This window comes from Chlorocebus sabaeus, chromosome 26 (assembly GCF_047675955.1).
Source record: "Chlorocebus sabaeus isolate Y175 chromosome 26, mChlSab1.0.hap1, whole genome shotgun sequence".
NCBI classification, from domain to species: domain Eukaryota; kingdom Metazoa; phylum Chordata; class Mammalia; order Primates; family Cercopithecidae; genus Chlorocebus; species Chlorocebus sabaeus.
Genome location: NC_132929.1, coordinates 40,366,961 through 40,384,351, shown reverse-complemented (window position 1 = coordinate 40,384,351; position 17,391 = coordinate 40,366,961). Strand labels below are relative to the sequence as shown.

At 54.0% G+C, this 17,391-nt stretch overlaps 1 protein-coding gene across 3 annotated transcripts in view; it reads left to right on the top strand.

Annotated features, from left to right (window-relative positions):
- The first annotated feature begins 1,694 nt into the window (after positions 1 to 1,694).
- The window catches only part of RBPMS2 (RNA binding protein, mRNA processing factor 2), a 38,225-nt gene continuing 22,528 nt past the window's right edge, over positions 1,695 to 17,391 (top strand). For 2 of the 3 annotated variants that reach the window (XM_008016289.3, XM_008016290.3), the window contains exon 1: positions 1,695 to 2,075. In XM_008016289.3, coding sequence (XP_008014480.1) covers positions 1,989 to 2,075 — 87 coding nt within the window. In that variant the 5' untranslated portion in view covers positions 1,695 to 1,988. Of the gene's footprint in view, positions 2,076 to 2,564; positions 2,661 to 17,391 lie in introns of those variants that run through there. The other variant, XM_073012232.1, reaches the window with a different exon arrangement.

The window sequence follows — 17,391 nt, the reverse complement described above, 5'->3', positions numbered from 1 at the left end:
CTTTCCTTTTCTTTTTTTTTTTTTTTTGAGACGGAGTTTTGCTCTTGTTGCCCTGGCTGGAGTGCAATGGCACAATCTCGGGTCACCCTAACCTCCGCTTCCCGGGTTCAAGCAATTCTCCTGCCTCAGCCTCCCGAGTAACTGGGATTACAGGCATGTGCCACCATGCCCGGCTAATTTTTTGTATTTTTAATAGAGATGGGGTTTCACCATGTTGGCCAGGATGGTCTCTATCTCCCGACCTCAGGTGATCTCCCCACCTTGGCCTTCCAAAGTGTTGGGATTACAGGAGTGAGCCACTCGCCCGGCCCAAATCCAGCTTTTCTGAGTACACAGACAAGTGCGTCGCTTCCATACTAAAACCTAGCTGCTAAGACCTAGCTTGGCGGGTTAAGCCAGGACAGAAACTAGGCGTCGGGCGGTAGATTACACTAGGTGATGCCCGACCTGGGCCAGGGTCCCGCAGGACTCCCCTCACTTCTCTCCAGTGGCTTCTAAGGCCGGATGGCGTCCCTGGCAGGGACCCCCGGGGTCGCAGCACGAGTCCAGGAGAAGGGGCACTGAGGAGGGACCCAGTTCTTCCACGGCTCAGCCGGCTGCGCCGCTTCCAGCGCTCCCCGAGGTGGGTGCGGGTTTCTAGTGCGGCGGCAGGGCCGGCCCCTATCGGCTGGGTTTTCAAATACAAAGGAAAACCGACCCAGAGGCCGCGCCCTGACCTGCACGGGGGTGGGGTGTGGAGTCACGATGACCCCGCCCGAGCCTCCAGGCTGCTACATCCGTCCTTAGCCTTCGGGCTCACAATAGGAGGTAGGGAAAGGTGTGAGGGGCACTGAGGTCAGGGGACGAGCGAGAAGACCTGAAAGCCAGACGTGTTGAGGGCAAGGTGGGCAACAGAACCTTCTTGGTCATTCGAGGCACCCCTATCTAATGACCATTAGGGTCCCAACACTCGACTCCCCACCTAAGTCCTATTCAGATAGTGACTGGGAGGGGAAGGGAGTTTGAGATCCTAAGTCCCACCCTCTGGGCTGGGAGCCTGAGGCCAGAGAGGGGAAGTGATTTCCTCAAGGTCACTCAGCAAAACAGCGCCCAGCCCGGGCCAAAGCCCAGGTGTCTCCCAACCCCCTCCCCCGGCCATCATCCCCAGAACCCGGCTCCCCGGAGCTGATGTCTGGGCGACTGGATTTGGGGGCAAAATGAGTGCGTTGGACACCCCAAAACCGCAGGTCAAGATACAAGGGGAGTCGACGGCCCGGAAACCTCGCTGCGGGCGTCCCAAGCGCGAGGCCGCCAGGGCAGGGCCGTCCAGAGACTGGGGCGCTGGGTGCCGGGCACTGGGCTCCACCTCCTGTGGGCTGGGGCGCGCAGCGCGCGGCCCCTTTAAGAAAGTTCTCTGGGCGAGTTCATCAAAGTTTAAAAACTTGCCGTGGAGAAGGGAGCGGGGGAAGAGGAGAGAGGGAGAGCGCTGACCCAGGCAAGAGAGAGGGGAGAGGCCCGGCCGGAGGCCGGCGCGCCGCGGCCGGGACCGGGGCGAGCCCGTGGTGGGCGGTGGGGATTGGCTGCGCGTTCCCCCGGAGACCGTGCGGCAGGCGGGGGAGGGGGCTGGCCGGGCCCCAGCTGAGGCCGGTTCCGGCCCCCGCCCCCCGCCACCGCCCGGCGCCCGCCCCCTCCCCTGGCGCCCGCCCCCCGCCGCCGCCGCCGCCGCCGCCGCCGCGGGCGCACTCGCCGGTCGCAGTGAAAAGGCGGAGGCGGCGGCCGCTCCAGCTCCCACTGCCTCCCCCGCTGCACCCCCTCCTCACCTCCCGCACCCGCCAAACTTAATGTGACCCTGGCCCGACGCGGCTGCTGCCCCTCTCACCGCCCCGCGGGTCCCCCGCCACCCGCTCCGCACCCGCGAGCGCACCGCTCCCCGCGCCCCTTCCCACTCCCCGCGGGGCCGGCGCAGCGCTCGCCCTCGCGTTCCTTCCCGCCGCCCCCTCCCCCGCACCATGAGCAACCTGAAGCCGGACGGCGAGCACGGCGGCAGCACCGGCACCGGCTCCAGCGCGGGCTCCGGCGGCGCCGTGGAGGAGGAGGTGGGTCTGTGGCCCCGGGACTTGCCGGGTGAAGCGCACGCGAGGAGGGCGCTGGAGAGGGCGAGCGGGGCCTGCCGCCCCGCGCCGGGCCGGGGTGGCCATCGCTCCCAGCGCCTTCCCGCCGCTGCCTCTCGCCCGGGGAGGAGCGGCCCGTGTCCGCGGGCGGGGGCGTGCGGCCTGGACTGCCCCGCCGGACAGGCATTGTCTCCCCGCCCTCTCGGGCTCGAGGCGGGCCGCGCGCGCCGTCCGCCGTCCGGGCGTCCCGCAGTGGGCGAGAGGCGCCGCGTCCGTTCCACGCCTGCCGCCCGCGCGCCCCTGGCTCCCCACCCCGGACCTGCTCGCCGCCCTCCTCCGAGGGCGCACCTCTCGCGTGGCCAGGACCGCGCCTCGGCGGCACGGAGCTGAGCGGGATTAGCACGGCCCGAGGGCAGCACCCTCACTCCACTGCCTTTTCCACCCTGACCCCCTCCCCGTGACCTTGGAGGCCTGGGCCGGCCGACCAGGCGACTTCTCGGTTCACGCGAGCTGTTGTCATGGGGGTGGGCGGGCTTTCTTCGCAGCCCCAGAACCTGGGCTTTAGCAGAGGTGAGCCCACAATTTAATTAGTTTGGAAGGAGATGACTAAAGACACTCAGTTCCTCCTCCTCTTCTCTCTGGGTTTGTCCTGGCAGCCAAGCCAGGACCCCAAAGCTGGCCTGGGTGGGATCCTGCCAGGAGGGGCGAGATCATGTCGTCCACCGGCCATGTGCGAAAGGGAGGGAGTGTGAGGCGGCTCCGTGGAACTGCCAGCAGCTGGGTGGTTAATGGATGGTAGGGAGGATGTGTGTGCGGGGTGGGGTGCTGGATAAAAGCCTCAAAGCTATCAGTGAATAGGGACGAGGAGCTAGGCTGCCGGAGACAAGAACTGGAGTGAAAGGGGACAGGCTTCGCAGGGCCTCTGGCCTCTGCTGCGTCATTCCAGGGGTGAGAGACCCTTCCTGCCCTTGCCCTGGCATGTTCTCGCCCAGGAAACCAAAGGCTGGTTATCCACCTTGGGCGTCCTTCCCCTTGGCCTGGGGGAGAAACCGCAGAGCCCCTGGTGTGGACTGGTGTTGCCTCCTCCCCTTGTGCTGAGGGGTTGGTGCAGAATGGCGCCGGTGGCCCTCGGCTGGGCTGGGCTAAGCGCCGCCGGCTCCCACTCGGCAATTCAGAGACCTTCAGCTAGCCCCAGTCGATGAGAATCTAGGTCTGGATCCCCACTTTTTGGCGGAAGGGGAAGGGAAGAATATACAACTGTGACATCTGTCCGCTAATGGTTTGAGTGTGGTGGGTTTGTTTGGGCTCCGCCTTGCCCTCCTTGTACCTTGATGCCAACAGGCCCTTGGCTTTGGGGATCTTGCCCCCATCCTGACTCTACCTGGCTGTTCAGAGTCTCCCTTGACAGTTGAGGAGGGTGACAGGGTTGCTAGCATACTTGGAGTCTGTGCTTGGCCCCCTGCCATGGGCTGAAACTGGGGGAGAGCATGTCTCCTATGAAGCTGGGTGGGGACCCAGAACCCCACTTCTGCTAAAGGGTCGACTTCAGTGGGGACTTCACACCCCCCAAGAGGCAGTAACTGGACAAACTCTCAGACCCACTGCTGTTGGGTGAGGAAGGGTGACCCATGTGGCCATTCTAAAGTCTTGAAAAAAGCGTTTGAGGTTTTAGCCATTCCTTTCTAAGTACCTTTTCTGGGAAAGAGGGCAGGATCTTCAAAAAGTGAAATCCCTACCATTTCTCCTTGGGGATTGAGATGACCTGCGGCCCTATGGTGGTTTAAAGTCAATGCACTTGCGAAAGGGCATGGTGGGCTCGCATTTAGCAGAGGTCCAAAACGAAGGGTTCTGAGGGTCTCCTGGAGCCCAGTGTCTGTCTGGTCTGGAAGGGAAAGGGTTGTCGCCCAAGCCCTGGCCTAGTCTTCTGAATAGTGGGCCATGAGCTCCTCTGCTGGTGGCTCCATCTTGGATTGATGGTGTAGGCTGGAACTGGAATCCTCCCTGTAGTTTAGATGCTCCCTAGGCAGTCAGTTCTGCAACCCCTAAGAGCCACCATCTGGAGAATCAGCGTTAGCTGATTTAGTGGTGGTTTAGTCCCATGGCTGACTCAGGCAGGCTCTTCCCAGTCAACTGTTGGAGACTAGGGAGAGCAAGCCCAGGAAACCAAGGAATGCTGCTGCACACCATAAGACCTCAATTCCTAAAGGTGCTGGGTCACTGGAGAAGGGAGTGTATTTTCATGGTTCTGGGAGTTATCAGTGGGGCTGCTTGTCCTGAACTTATTTGGATAGCCTTGACTCTGCCTGCTTGCCTGCCTTACGTATAGGCTTTATCCATGTCATACCCATTAAGTTCTCTTTCTAGACCCAGGGGTTAAGGATACAAGGGAATAATTCTCAGCCTAGGAGGTGAGAAGGACTTGCCAGGAAGTGGTGGTATGTGAAATGCAATGGTAGATAAAATAAAGGCATATCAGCACATGGTACCATGGTGCTCCTGAGAGATTAGAGGTCAGCCTTCACAGAGATGTGAGTGAGTAGGAGGAGCCAGGTTAGTAGACCTGTGGGGGTGGAAAAGGCATTCCAAGAGGAGGGGGTCGCATGTATAAGTGAGGGGGTAGGTTTGTGTAACCAATTGGCTTGTTTGGGTGACTACCTGGAGTTTGCTATATTGCAGCAATATCAGGCTATGCAGCCATAATGAGAGTTTGGGTTTAGGGCAGTAATGACTGTGGGATTATGGGAAAATTGGCATTTTCCTGCCACTTGGGAAGATTTGTTCAGAGCTTTGATACCCTTTGAAAGCTAAGGAGGGCAGTAGGGAATTAAGGGGAGGAGCTGAATGTCCCTCCCAATCTAGAGGCTGTCCTGCAGGTAAGTCTTGGCTGGAACTGGAGACCACGTGAGGTAACCTGCCCAGGGCAGGCTGTGTCAGTGCTGCCAAACTTCCGACCTAAACATGTCCTGTCTTAGTGATTCTCAAGGGATAACTGGGTAGTTACCGTGTCTCTGAGGAGGGGTAAATGTGATTTTTATTTTGAAAGTGGAGACCTTGCTTCCTGTTGGCCTTCCGTATCTATGAGTTCCCCATCCACGAATCCAGTTGTAGATAAAAAATACAATAATCAAAAATAATACAAATAAATATAACAACTATTTACATAGCATTCACATTGTATTAGGTATTGTGAGTAATCTAGAGATGAGTTAAAGTATCCAGAAAATGTGCATAGATTTTTCTTTTTTTAAATTTTTTTGAAGGGGAGTTTCACTTGTCACCCAGGCTGGAGTGCAATGGCACGATCTCAGCTCACTGCAACCTCCGCCTCCCAGGTTCAAGAAATTCTCCTGCCTCAGCTTCCCTAGTAGCTGGGATTCCAGGTGCCCGCCAACCATACCTGGGTAATTTTTGTTTTTTAGTAGAGACGGAATTTCACCATGTTGGCCAGGCTGGTCTTGAACTCCTGACCTCAGGTGATCTGCCCACCTCAGCCTCCCAAAGTTCTGGGATTACAGGCTTGAGCCACCATGCCCATCCTTTTTTTGTTTTTGAGACAGACTCTGTTGCCCAGGTTGGAGTGCAGTGGTACGATCTCGGCTCACTGCAACCACCTCCTCCCAGGTTCAAGTGATTCTCCTGCCTCAGCCTCCAGGATTGCAAGTGCACACCACCATGCCTGGCTAATTTTTGTATTTTTAGTAGAGATGGGGTTTCACCATGTTGGCCAGGCTGGTCTTTGACTCCTGACCTCAGGTGGTCCACCCAGCTTGGCCTCCGAAAGTGCTGAGATTACAGACATGAGCCACTGCGCCCGGCCTGTGCATAGGTTATATACACGTTTTATATAAGGGACTTGAACATCGGGAGATTTTGATATCCAAGGGGGAACCCTGGAACCAGTCTCCCTCAGATATTGAGGGACAACTAACGGTACAAGGTGATATTAAGTTATAGTAATTTTTTTTTTCTTTTTTTGAGACGGAGTCTCGCTCTGTCGCCCAGGCTAGAGTACAGTGGCGCGATCTCCGCTCACTGCAAGCTCCGCTACCTCCCAGGTTCACGCCATTCTCCTGCCTCAGCCTCCCGAGATGCTGGGGCTACAGGTGCCCGCCACCACGCCCGGCTAATTTTTTTTTATTTTTAGTAGAGACGAGGTTTCATCGTGTTAGCCAGGATGGTCTCCATCTCCCGACCTCGTGATCCACCCGCCTCGGCCTCCCAAAGTGCTGGAATTACAGGCATGAGCCACCGTGCCTGGCCAAGTTATAGTAATTTTTAAAAACCGCTTTTTTGAGGTATGATTGGCATATATAAGGCTGTATGTTTAGTGTATACAACTTGATGAGTTTGGAGATTGTTAGAGTAATTTTTAACTGGGAGGCACCCTGGAAGAGGGAGAGTGGTATTTATACTATTGGGTTGAGGGAGGATATAAGTTTCTAAGAGTTAAAAAAGTTTTTGCCAGCTTAACGGTAAGCTATAGAAAGGCAGGGGTTAATGGCAGCTAAGGGGACTACAGTTTGACCTGAGGGGCTTGGCCCTTCCCTCTACCTCATCCCAGTGTGTCTGGGACAGGCCTGCTTCTTACAGGCCTGGTACCCTAGAGCCCATCATGTGCCCTCAGAGGGGTGTCAGTCAGCAGCCAGGGCCCTGGGACCATTGGGTGGCTTGAGGTCAGCCCTCCCTGAGATGTGGGTGAACAGGTGCTTAGACTTGTGTGGATGGAATAGGGAGGGGGGCGTGGGAGGTGGGGGATAAGGCACTCTAGATGATTGCGAGGTAATTCCTAGATCCAGTGTGCTATTTGGGCACCTCCCTTTTCTTTAACATCAATAGCATTTGAAAGCGTCTGGGACATCTTGGTCTGCGGCTTTTTTTTAATATGAGGGAAGGGGGGCTTCTCTGTTTCTGGGCACTCACCTAGAAGAAGGGCCAGGCAGATAGCAGTAGGAGGTCAGGTTCCCCTCCTCCCTGGGAGTTATCATGGATGTGTCCCCTCTGCCTAAGTAATCTAAGGGAGAGGCTGTACTAATAATAGTGAACCTGTATATTGTATTTATGCCAGGCATTGTTAAATATACTGCACCATTTTAACTCTTAATTTAATCTTTGTAAGAGTATTATGAAGTACTTACATTATTATCACCATTTCATAAATGAGGAAAGTGAGGCACAGAGAGGTTAAATAACTTTCTTGTAGCTATTAAGTGGGGAGGTTGGGATTTGAACCCAGAGTTTGCTCTTAACCACCCAGTATACCTGCTATTGTGTTTTATATTAGGGATTTTGGTGAGACTTGAAGGCGGGGGAGAAAAGGTATCTGCAATTTTCTTTTTTTTTTTTTTGAGATGGAGTCTTGCCCTGTCACCCAGGCTGGAATGCAATGGTGCCATCTGGGCTCACTGCAACCTCCGCCTCCCGGTTCAAGCAATTCTCCTGCCCCAGCCTCCTGAGTAGCCAGGATTATAGTCGTGCACCACTACACCCAGCTAATTTTTGTATTTTTAGTAGAGACGGGGTTTCACTCTGTTGGTCAGGCTGGTCTCGAACTCTTGACCTCATGATCGGTCCGCATCGGCTTCCCAAAGTGCTGGGATTACAGGCGTGAGCCACCACGCCCAGCCAGGTATCTGCAACTAAAGTTTCTAACGGCTGAGTTTTGGGTGATGCCAACCAGAAACCCAGAGACTGACTCCGGACTAGTTTCCTTTGGGTTGGTGGCATCCCAAGACGGGTGATGGGGGCTGTCAGCCCCTGCTAGGAGAGCCTTTTATCACAGATACTCTTTAGAGTTGTCGTTGCACGAAGATAATAAACAAACCAAGCCAGTTTTATTTTATTTTTTATTTTTATTATTTATTTATTTATTTTTTGAGATGGAGTCTCGCTCTGTCTCCCAGGCTGGAGTGCAGTGGTGCGATCTCAGCTCACTGCAAGCTCCGCCTCCCAGGTTCATGCCATTCTCCTGCCTCAGCCTCCCTAGTAGCTGGGACTATAGGTGCCCGCTGCCACGCCCGGCTAATTTTTTGTATTTTTTTTTTTTTTTTTTTGAGACGGAGTCTTGCTCTGTCGCCCGGGCTGGAGTGCAGTGGCCAGATCTCAGCTCACTGCAAGCTCTGCCTCCCGGGTTTACGCCATTCTCCTGCCTCAGCCTCCCGAGTAGCGGGGACTACAGGCGCCCGCCACCTCGCCCGGCTAGTTTTTTGTGTTTTTTTAGTAGAGACGGGGTTTCACTGTGTTAGCCAGGATGGTCTCGATCTCCTGACCTCGTGATCCGCCCGTCTCGGCCTCCCAAAGTGCTGGGATTACAGGCTTGAGCCACCGCGCCCGGCCAATTTTTTGTATTTTTTAGTAGAGACGTGGTTTCACCGTGTTAGCCAGGATGGGTATTTTTTTCTGAGCAGAGGCAGGGTTTCACCACGTTGGTCAGGCTGGTCTCAAACTCCTGACCTCGTGATCCACCCTCCTTGGTCTCCCAGAGTGCTGGGATTCTAGGCATGATCCACATCACCCGGCCTTAAATTCTTTTTTTTAGTAAATGGGGTCTCGGCCGGTCGCAGTGGCTCACGCCTGTAATCCCAGCACTTTGGGAGGCCAAGGCGGGTGGATCACGAAGTCAGGAGATCCAGACCATCCTGGCTAACACAGTGAAACCCCATCTCTACTAAAAATACAAAAAAAAGAAATTAGCCGGGCATGGTGGTGGTTGCCTGTAGTCCCAGCTACTCTGGAGGCTGAGGCGGGAGAATGGCGTGAATCCGGAAAGCGGAGCTTGTAGTGAGCCAAACTCGCGCCACTGCACTCCAGCCTGGGCGACAGAGCGAGACTCCGTCTCAAAAAAAAAATAAAAATAAAAATAAAAAAATAAAATAAATGGGGTCTCGTTGTCGCCCAGGCTGGAGTGCAGTGGCATGATCATAGCTCACTGCAGTCTAGATCTCCTGGGCTCAAATGATCTTCCCACCTCAGCCTCCCTAGTAGGTGGGACTACAAGCACCATGCCCGGCTAATTTTTTTTTCCCCCCGAGACAGAGTCTTGCTTCGTTGCCCAGGCTGGAGTGTAGTGGCACAATCTCAGCTCACTGCAATCTCCGCCTCTCGGGTTCAAGTGATTCTCCTGCCTCATCTTCCCGAGTAGCTGGGATTATAGGCACCTGCTACCACACCCGTCTAAGTTTTGTATTTTTAGTAGAGATGAGGTTTCACCATGTTGGCAGGCTGGTCTCGAACTCCTGACCTTAGGTGGTCCGTCTTCCTTGGCCTTCTAAAGTGTTGTGTTATAGGTGTGAGTCACTGCACCTGGCCCCTTCTAATTTTTTATAAAGACAGTGTCTGCTTTGCTGCCCAGGCTGGTCTCGAACTTGTGGCCTCAAGCGATTGTCCTGCCTTGCCTCCCAAACTGCTGGAATTACAGATGTGAGTTGCCACGCCCAAGCAGTTTTATTTTAAATTCTCTACAAATGGCACGCTTCCTTATTTCCTGTACCTGGGGGTGACTTACTTTCACATAGTCCTCCACTACCCTTTGCTTTGGGCATTTTAACTAAAGAAATGATTCTTGTTCTAAAGAGCCATTTGGCTGATATTCTGGGGGGGCATTCTTTTGTGTCTCCTTGTCCCTTTCTTTTCCACATATAGGCAGCCTGTTTAGTCTGCCCCAGAGAGAACTGGCTTGTATCCCACTCACGGAGGCCAGCCAGGTACGTTGACTCATGCCTGTAATCCCCTGCATTTTAAGAGGCCAAGGCAGGAGGATCACTTGAGCCCAGGAGTTCAAGACCAGCCTGGGCAACGTGATTAAACCCCGTCCTTACAAAAACAAAAAATTAGCTGGGTGTGGTGGTGCATCCCTGTAGTCCCAGCTACTCAGGAGGCTGAGGTGGGAGAATGGCTTGAACCTGGGAGGCAGGGGTTGCAGCGAGCTGAGATTATGCCACACTGCACTCCAGCCTGGGTGACAGAGCGAGACCTTGTCTCAAAAGAAAAAAAAAATCCCACTCAAGGTTGGGACATGCTGGCTTCCTCTCCTCCTCATGTCCAGGGTGGGACTGGCAAGTGCTGTAAGTAGAGGAAGCCATGGCTTGTGGATGCTGAGCCTTTGCTTGGCTCTCATGCTCTCAACCCTTTTATCCCACGGGTCCTCAGGACAATCCTGAGAACTGGAGGCAGAGTGAGTCCCGCCTGCCCTGAGTGCTGAGCTCCTGGTCCAAGATTACCCAGAACTGAACTACAGAGCTGGGTACTGGATCTGCTCTGCCATTGGTTATGGGCAGCAGCATCTGGTGTCATGTCACTTCCTCTGTCATCCGCTCATGGCTGCACCAGAAGGATCCACATGCCTCTGGCAAAATAATGAGGCAGTGGGGCAGAACCTGTCCCCTACACTTCAGAAACGATGCTCCCTAGCTGGGCATGTTGGCACATGCCTGTAGTCTCAGCCTCTCAGGAGGCTGAGGTGGGAGGATCGCTTGAGCCCGGGAAGTTGAGGCTGCAATGAGCCACTATCCCACCACTGCACTTGAGCCTGGATGATAGAGCGAGAGACCCTGTCTCAAACAAACAAACAAAAAAGTAAAAAACAAAAAAAACCACGGTGGCTCACGCCTGTAATTCCAGCACTTTAGGAGACTGAGATGGGCGGATCACTTGAGCCCAGGAGTTCGAGACCAGCCTGGGCAACGTGGTGAAACCCTGTCCCTATTAAAAATACAAAAATTAGCCGGGTGTTGTGGTGCACACTTGTAATCCCAGCTACTCAGGAGACCGAGGCAGGAGAATTGCTTAAACTTGGGAGGCGGAGGTTGCAGTGAGCTGAGAGGAGACAGAGTGAGACTTGGTCTCAAAAACCAAAAACAGGCCGGGCGCCGGTGGCTCACGCCTGTAATCCCTGCACTTTGGGAGGCCGAGGCGGGCGGATCACGAGGTCAGGAGATCGAGACCATCCTGGCTAACACGGTGAAACCCCGTCTCTACTAAAATACAAAAAATTAGCCGGGCACGGTGGCGGGCGCCTGTAGTCCCAGCTACTCGGGAGGCTGAGGCAGGAGAATGGCACGAACCCGGGAGCGGAGCTTGCAGTGAGCCGAGATGGTGCCACTGCACTCCAGCCTGGGCGACAGAGTGAAGACTCTGCCTCAAAAAAAAAAAAAAAAAAAAAAAACCAAAAACAAGCCAGGCACAGTGGCTCACACCTGTAATCCCAGAACTTTGGGAGGCTGAAGTGGGTGGATCACGAGGTCAGGAGATCAAGATCATCTTGGCTAATATGGTGAAACTCCGTCTCTACTAAAAATACGAAAAAAAGAAAAAAAAAAATTAGCCGGGCATGGTGACAGGTGCCTGTAGTCCCAGCTACTTGGGAAGCTGAGGCAGGAGAATGGAGGGAACCCAGGAGGCGGAGCTTGCAGTGAGCTGAGTTTGTGCCACTGCACTCTAGCCTGGGCAACAGAGTGAGACTCCATCTCAAAAAAAAAATGCCACCATTAAGTGGGAACTGTGGGCAACCCATGAGGCTTCATATGCCAGAACCCGTCCACTGGCTGCCCAGGCACCGGCATGGCCTCCTTGTATCCTGCTTCTTCCCGCATTCCACCCTTTGATGGAGAGAGTATGGTTACCTCTGATACGTGCCAACACTAGACAGGTGGCAGGATTGTTGGGCCTTCCCTTCCTGAAGAGTGCACTGGTGGCTGTATCAGCGTTGGAGGCCTCTGGAGTGCAGCAGAGCCTGGGCATGGTGGGAGCGTTTGCCTAGGCCCATCTGCCTTGGCTGTCAATCACTCACGGCCAACTGAGCAGAGGCTCTTGACTGTCACAAGCTATCAAGGCCGCCTCCAACCTCCAGGGAGGACGGGCAGGGCCTGACTTGGACCAGGCCATGGCAGAAGTCTGGAGTACTTAGCCCTTCTTTGTGGTTAACTAACCTCCCCCTCCCCAACTATCTTACACTTTTAGTGCAGGTGGGGGCGGGGAACTAGGAGAGGATACTGGCAGGCATAGGAGCTGAGACCATTTCTTTTTTGTTTTTTGAGACGGAGTCTTGTTCTGTTGCCAGGCTGGAGTGCAGTGGCTCAGTCTTAGCTCACTGCAACCTCTGCCTCCCGGGTTCAAGCGATTCTCCTGCTTCAGCCTCCTGAGTAGCTGGGATTACAGGCACCTACCACCACACCCAGCTAATTTTTCACACTTAATCTTAGCCAAAAGGCAGAGAAGCGATCTGGCTAATTTTTTGTGTTTTTAGTAGAGATAGGGTTTTGCCACGTTGGCTAGGTTGGTCTTGAACTCCTGACATAGTAATCCACCCACCTCGGCCTCCCAGAGCGCTGGGATTACAGTCGTGAGCCGCTGCGCCTGGCCCATTTTTGAAGAACTGTTGATGAAAAGGCTCTGCACCTTCCAACTTTTGCCTAGACTGGTCCTTTTTTTTCTTTTTCCTGACACAGGATCTTGCTTTGCTGTCCAGGCTGGAGTGTCGTGGCATGATTATGGCTCAATGTAGCCTCGAGCTCCTGGGCTCAAGCAGTCCCCTAGCTTCAGCATCCTGAGTAGCTGAGATCACTGGTACATGCCGCATGCCTGGCTAATTGTTTTTTTTTGTTTTTTTTTTTTGAGATGGAGTCTTGTTCTGTCACCAGGCTGGAGTGCAGTGGTGTGATCTCGTCTCACTACAACCTCCACCTCCTGGGTTCAAGGGATTTTAGAGTAGCTGGGACTACAGGTGCACACCAACATGCCTGGTTAATTTTTGTATTTTTCTTTTTTTTTTTTGAGATGGAATATTGCTCTGTTGCCTAGACTGGAGTGCAGTGGCGCAATCTCAGCTCACTGCAGCCTCCCCCTTTGTGGGTTCATGCCATTCTCCTGCCTCAGCCTCCAGAGTAGCTGGGACTACAGGCGCCCGCCACCACGCCCAGCTAATTTTTTAAAATTTTTAGTAGAGATGGGGTTTCACCATGTTAGCCGGGATGGTCTCCATCTCCTGACCTCATGATCCTCCAATCTTGGCCTCCCAAAGTGCTGGGATTACAGGCGTGAGCCACAGCCCCTGGCCAATTTTTGTATTTTTAGTAGAGACGGGGTTTCCCCATGTTGACCAGGATGGTCTTGATTTCCTGACCTCCTGATCTGCCCGCCTCGGCCTCCCAAAGTGCTGGGATTACAGGAGTGAGCCACCATGCCTGGCCCTTGGCTAATGTTTTGACTTTTTGTAGAGATGAGGTCTCACTGTGTTGCCCATGCTGATCTTGAACTCCTAGGCTTAAGTGATCCTTCCCACCTCAGCCTCCCAAGGTGCTAGGCCTATATGCGTGAGCCACTGCTCCCAGCCTGGTTCTTGTTCTTTTTTTTTTTTTTTTTTTTTAAGATGGAGTCTCACTCTGTCACCCAGGCTGGAGTGCAGTGGCCTGATCTGGGCTCACTGCAATCTCCACCTCCGTGCTTCAAGCAATTCTCCTGCCTCAGCCTCCCGAGTATCTGTGATTACAGGCGCACGTCGCCATGCCTGGCTAATTTTTTTTATTTTTAGTAGAGACGGGGTTTCACCATGTTGGCCAGGCTGGTCTCAGACTCCTGTCCTCAGGCGATCCACCCACCTTGGCCTCCCAAAGTGCTGGGATTACAGGCATGAGCCACTGCACCCGGCCATTTTTTTCTGTTTTTTTTTTTTTTTGAGGTGGAGTCTCGCTTTGTCACCCAGGCTGGAGTGCAGTAGCACCGTCTCAGCTCACTGTCAGCTCCACCTCCCGGGTTCACACCATTCTCCTGCCTCAGCCTCCCGAGTAGCTGGGACTACAGGTGCCCGCCACCACGCCCGGCTAATTTTTTATATTTTTTTAGTAGAGACGGGGTTTCACTGTGTTAGCCAGGATGGTCTCGATCTCTTGACCTCGTGATCTGCCTGCTTCGGCCTCCCAAAGTGCTGGGATTACAGGCGTGAGCCACCGCACCCGGCCTCTTGTTCTTGATGTACAGTCATGGCCATATCCAGGCACAGCTTGCGACGGAGGGTCCTACTATGTTTGTGGCAGGGAGCTGCAAACCAGAATGCAGGTTGCAGAAGCAGCTTCTACCTCTGAACAGAAACATTCTCCTGACAGGAGCATCATGTTAGGAAACATCTCTCCTGTCAGGTTTCATTTGCCTTTGTCAAGTGATGGGCTAGGTGTGGTGGGCTCGGGGCCGTGTGTGCATGCCAGCATAGCATCATGTGCTTTAAGTGTTGGAGGTATTGATTTAGGAGCTGGCAGTGAGGGGTGTAGGAGTCCTCCAGCCCAATGCCTTGAATCTAGTCCCTTCTGTGAGGTATTGTATGGCAGTGGTGGCAGCTGCAACCCTTGCCAGCCATACAGGCAGGCAGTAGATCCGTGTTAGCTGGCCACACAACACCAAGAAGGCTGCAGGAGGTGGGTGGGCCTGGGAGGCTTCCATGCCGGGGTGCCCAGTGAACTTTGCCTCCAAAAGCCAAGTCCTGGCCCCTGGCTCTGTCTGAAGCCTGATGGAAAGCTTGCTTCAGCCAGCCTGCCCTGACACCAAGTTTGCAAGCACAGCTCATTCTCTGGTCTAGTTCCCTAAATGAGGTGTAGGTGAAGTGCACACGACAGGCTTTGACCAGGTGTGTTCCTGCAACATTAAGCCTTCTCTTCCTGGGGCTGGAAGTGGCTTGGAGAATGAGGTCTGAAGCCGCCTTAAAGATGCCCAGCCCTGTCCCTCCTTTGAGAGAACTTTTCACCCTGGCTCAGTTCCCCCTAGTTTGTGTTTCCCCAGCCCCTACACACACACACAGTTGGAAGTCTAGGACACATCACACATTATGGGGAAGAGCCCCAAACTTTTCAGGCAACTTGGACTTGAGCCTCAGCTCTGCCACTGGCCAGCCAGGCACCTGATCCCTGAACTAATCTCTGCATCTGTAAAATGGGGACCCCATACCTGTTCTACCTGTTGCTCAAAGGACTGTGAGCTTTGCTTGCTGATGGTTTGTGTAAAGGAATGAAACTACAAGGGGCAGCCCAGGATGGGACCTTATAGGCAAGCCCTGATAACATGGAATTTGGGGCAAGAGTTAGGATAGCAGGGGCAGGCAGAACACCAGATCCCACCTGAACCTGGGACTTGTCCTTACTATACTAGGTCAGGCTGTGGTGACACTGGTAAACTCTGGGGCCAAGTATCCTCTAGATGGGGGCTTCTTGGAAGGGGATCTGGGCATTGTCCTTGCCTGGGTAGCTGAGCTGCCTCAGAGCTCCTTGCAGGAAGCATGGGAAACATGTTGTGAAGTGTGTGGATCTAGGTTCACAACCAGTGTCTGGCTGTGTGCTACTTGCTGTCTTCCCCTGTGTCGTTATTCAGAGCCTTATAAGTCCTGGGTCTGCGGGCCATGTCGCCACATTCCATCCACCTCACGTCAAGTGGCCATACTCAGAGGGCCTTCTTTCCTGTGGGAGGCATAAGAGCAACCTGCTGGTGCCAAGCCTAAGCGCGGGACCCAGGCAGGACCCAATTCCCCAAAACACTCCCACCCCACCCCATACCCACCATGGCGACCAAGACCACACCAAGGGTGTGACTGCCCTGAGGTTTCTGTTCAGCAGCCCTAACATTGGCTCTGCAGAGACGCCCCTCAAGCTCCCAGGCCCAGCTTGGTCTAGGGCCCAGAGCTGGCTCCTGACTTCCAGCTCTGTCCCCTTCTCTTTGTTCATACCACTTCTTTGCCTTCTTGTGGGCAGAAGGAGTCACTGAAGCTCTGAGCAGATGGAGGACAGTGACTGAGTCTTATCCGAGACTCAGTCATGTTCTTCTACTGCCCTTTAAAATGCCCGGTGTCATGGAGTGTCAGTGTGTGACGGGACCTGAGGCAAGTCTCCTCTCCTGTAGCTGAGGCTGACGAGAGAAGGCCACAAAGCCACCTGCCATGGCCGGTGACAGGGCTGGGTCTTCAACCTGGGTTTCCTGACGTTGTTTTGAGGTTCTTTGTGTTTTGTTTGAAGTCTTGTCCGCGGGTGTCTTCTGAGCTGGACCCTGAGTGCAGTGTCCTGGTTCTCAATGGGGTCTCTTTCCCTTGGGGGAGCCAGATTGGATCTGGGTGTGATGGTGATGGCAGCAAATTCTAGAAACCTGTTCAGTGTCTTTATAACAGGAAAGCCGTAAACTTAGAAATGTAGGCTGCAGCTCATGTGCTCTGTGGTCTGGGCTGGTAGGGATGGCTGGGCCCTGCTCCAGCCACCCACCCCCAACCTCCCTGCAGCTAGTGGGGCACAAGGCCACTCACACTCAGCTGTGGGAGTTGGCAGTCTGTCATTCAGTCTTGTCATTGGCCTGTAACCATGAAGGACTCACCATGGCATCATCCAGTGGGACCACCCCCCACTCCCCTGCCACCGCCACCATCACACCTACCCCAACCTTTTGCAAGATACTGTGTCTGTCCTCTGCTCATGAGCCGAAGACCAGGCCAGGTGCAGTGACTCACGCCTGTAATCCCAGCACTTTGGGACTATAGGCGTGAGTCACTTTGGGATTGCAGGAGGATCGCTTGAGCCCAAGAATTCGAGATCAGGTTGGGCAACATGGTGAGACCCCAACTCTACACGAACTTAAAAAATTAGCTGGGGGCTGGGCACAGAGGCTCATGCTTGTAATCCCAGCACTTTTGGAGGCTGAGGCGGATGGATCACTTGAGGTCAGCAGTTTGAGGCCAGCTTGGCCAACATGGTGGAACCCCATCTCTACTAAAACTACAAAAATTAGTTGGGCATGGTGGTGGGTACCTGTAATCCCAGCTATTTGGGAGGCTGAGGCAGGAGAATCACTTGAACCCAGGAGGCGGAGGCGGAGGCGGAGGTTGCAGTGAGCCAAGATCATGCCATTGCACTGCAGCCTGGGCGACAGAGTGAGACTCTGTCTCAAAAAAAAAAAAAAAAAAAAAAAATTAGCTGGGCTTTGTGGTATGCACCTGTGGTCCCAGTTACTCAGGAGATTGAGGCAAGAGGATCGCTTGAGTCCAGGAGATCAAGGCTGCAGTGAGCCATGTTTGCGCCACTGCACTCCAGCCTGAACAAACAGAGCAAGACCCTGTCTCAAAAAAAAAAAAAAAAAAAAAAAAGCTGAAGGTCACTTGTTCCTGGGTAGCTTGGGCTGGCCCCACTGGGTCTGAGTGGGTTGGTGTGAGATCAAGGTCTGCAAAAGAGCATTCACTCGTGAGCTGGGCACTTGGGGACACAGGCTGTTTCTGACATGCTCGGTAACTGTGAGCAACTGGCTCGACCCCTAGGCCCTGGTTTCCTTGTCTAAAAATAAGGTTTCT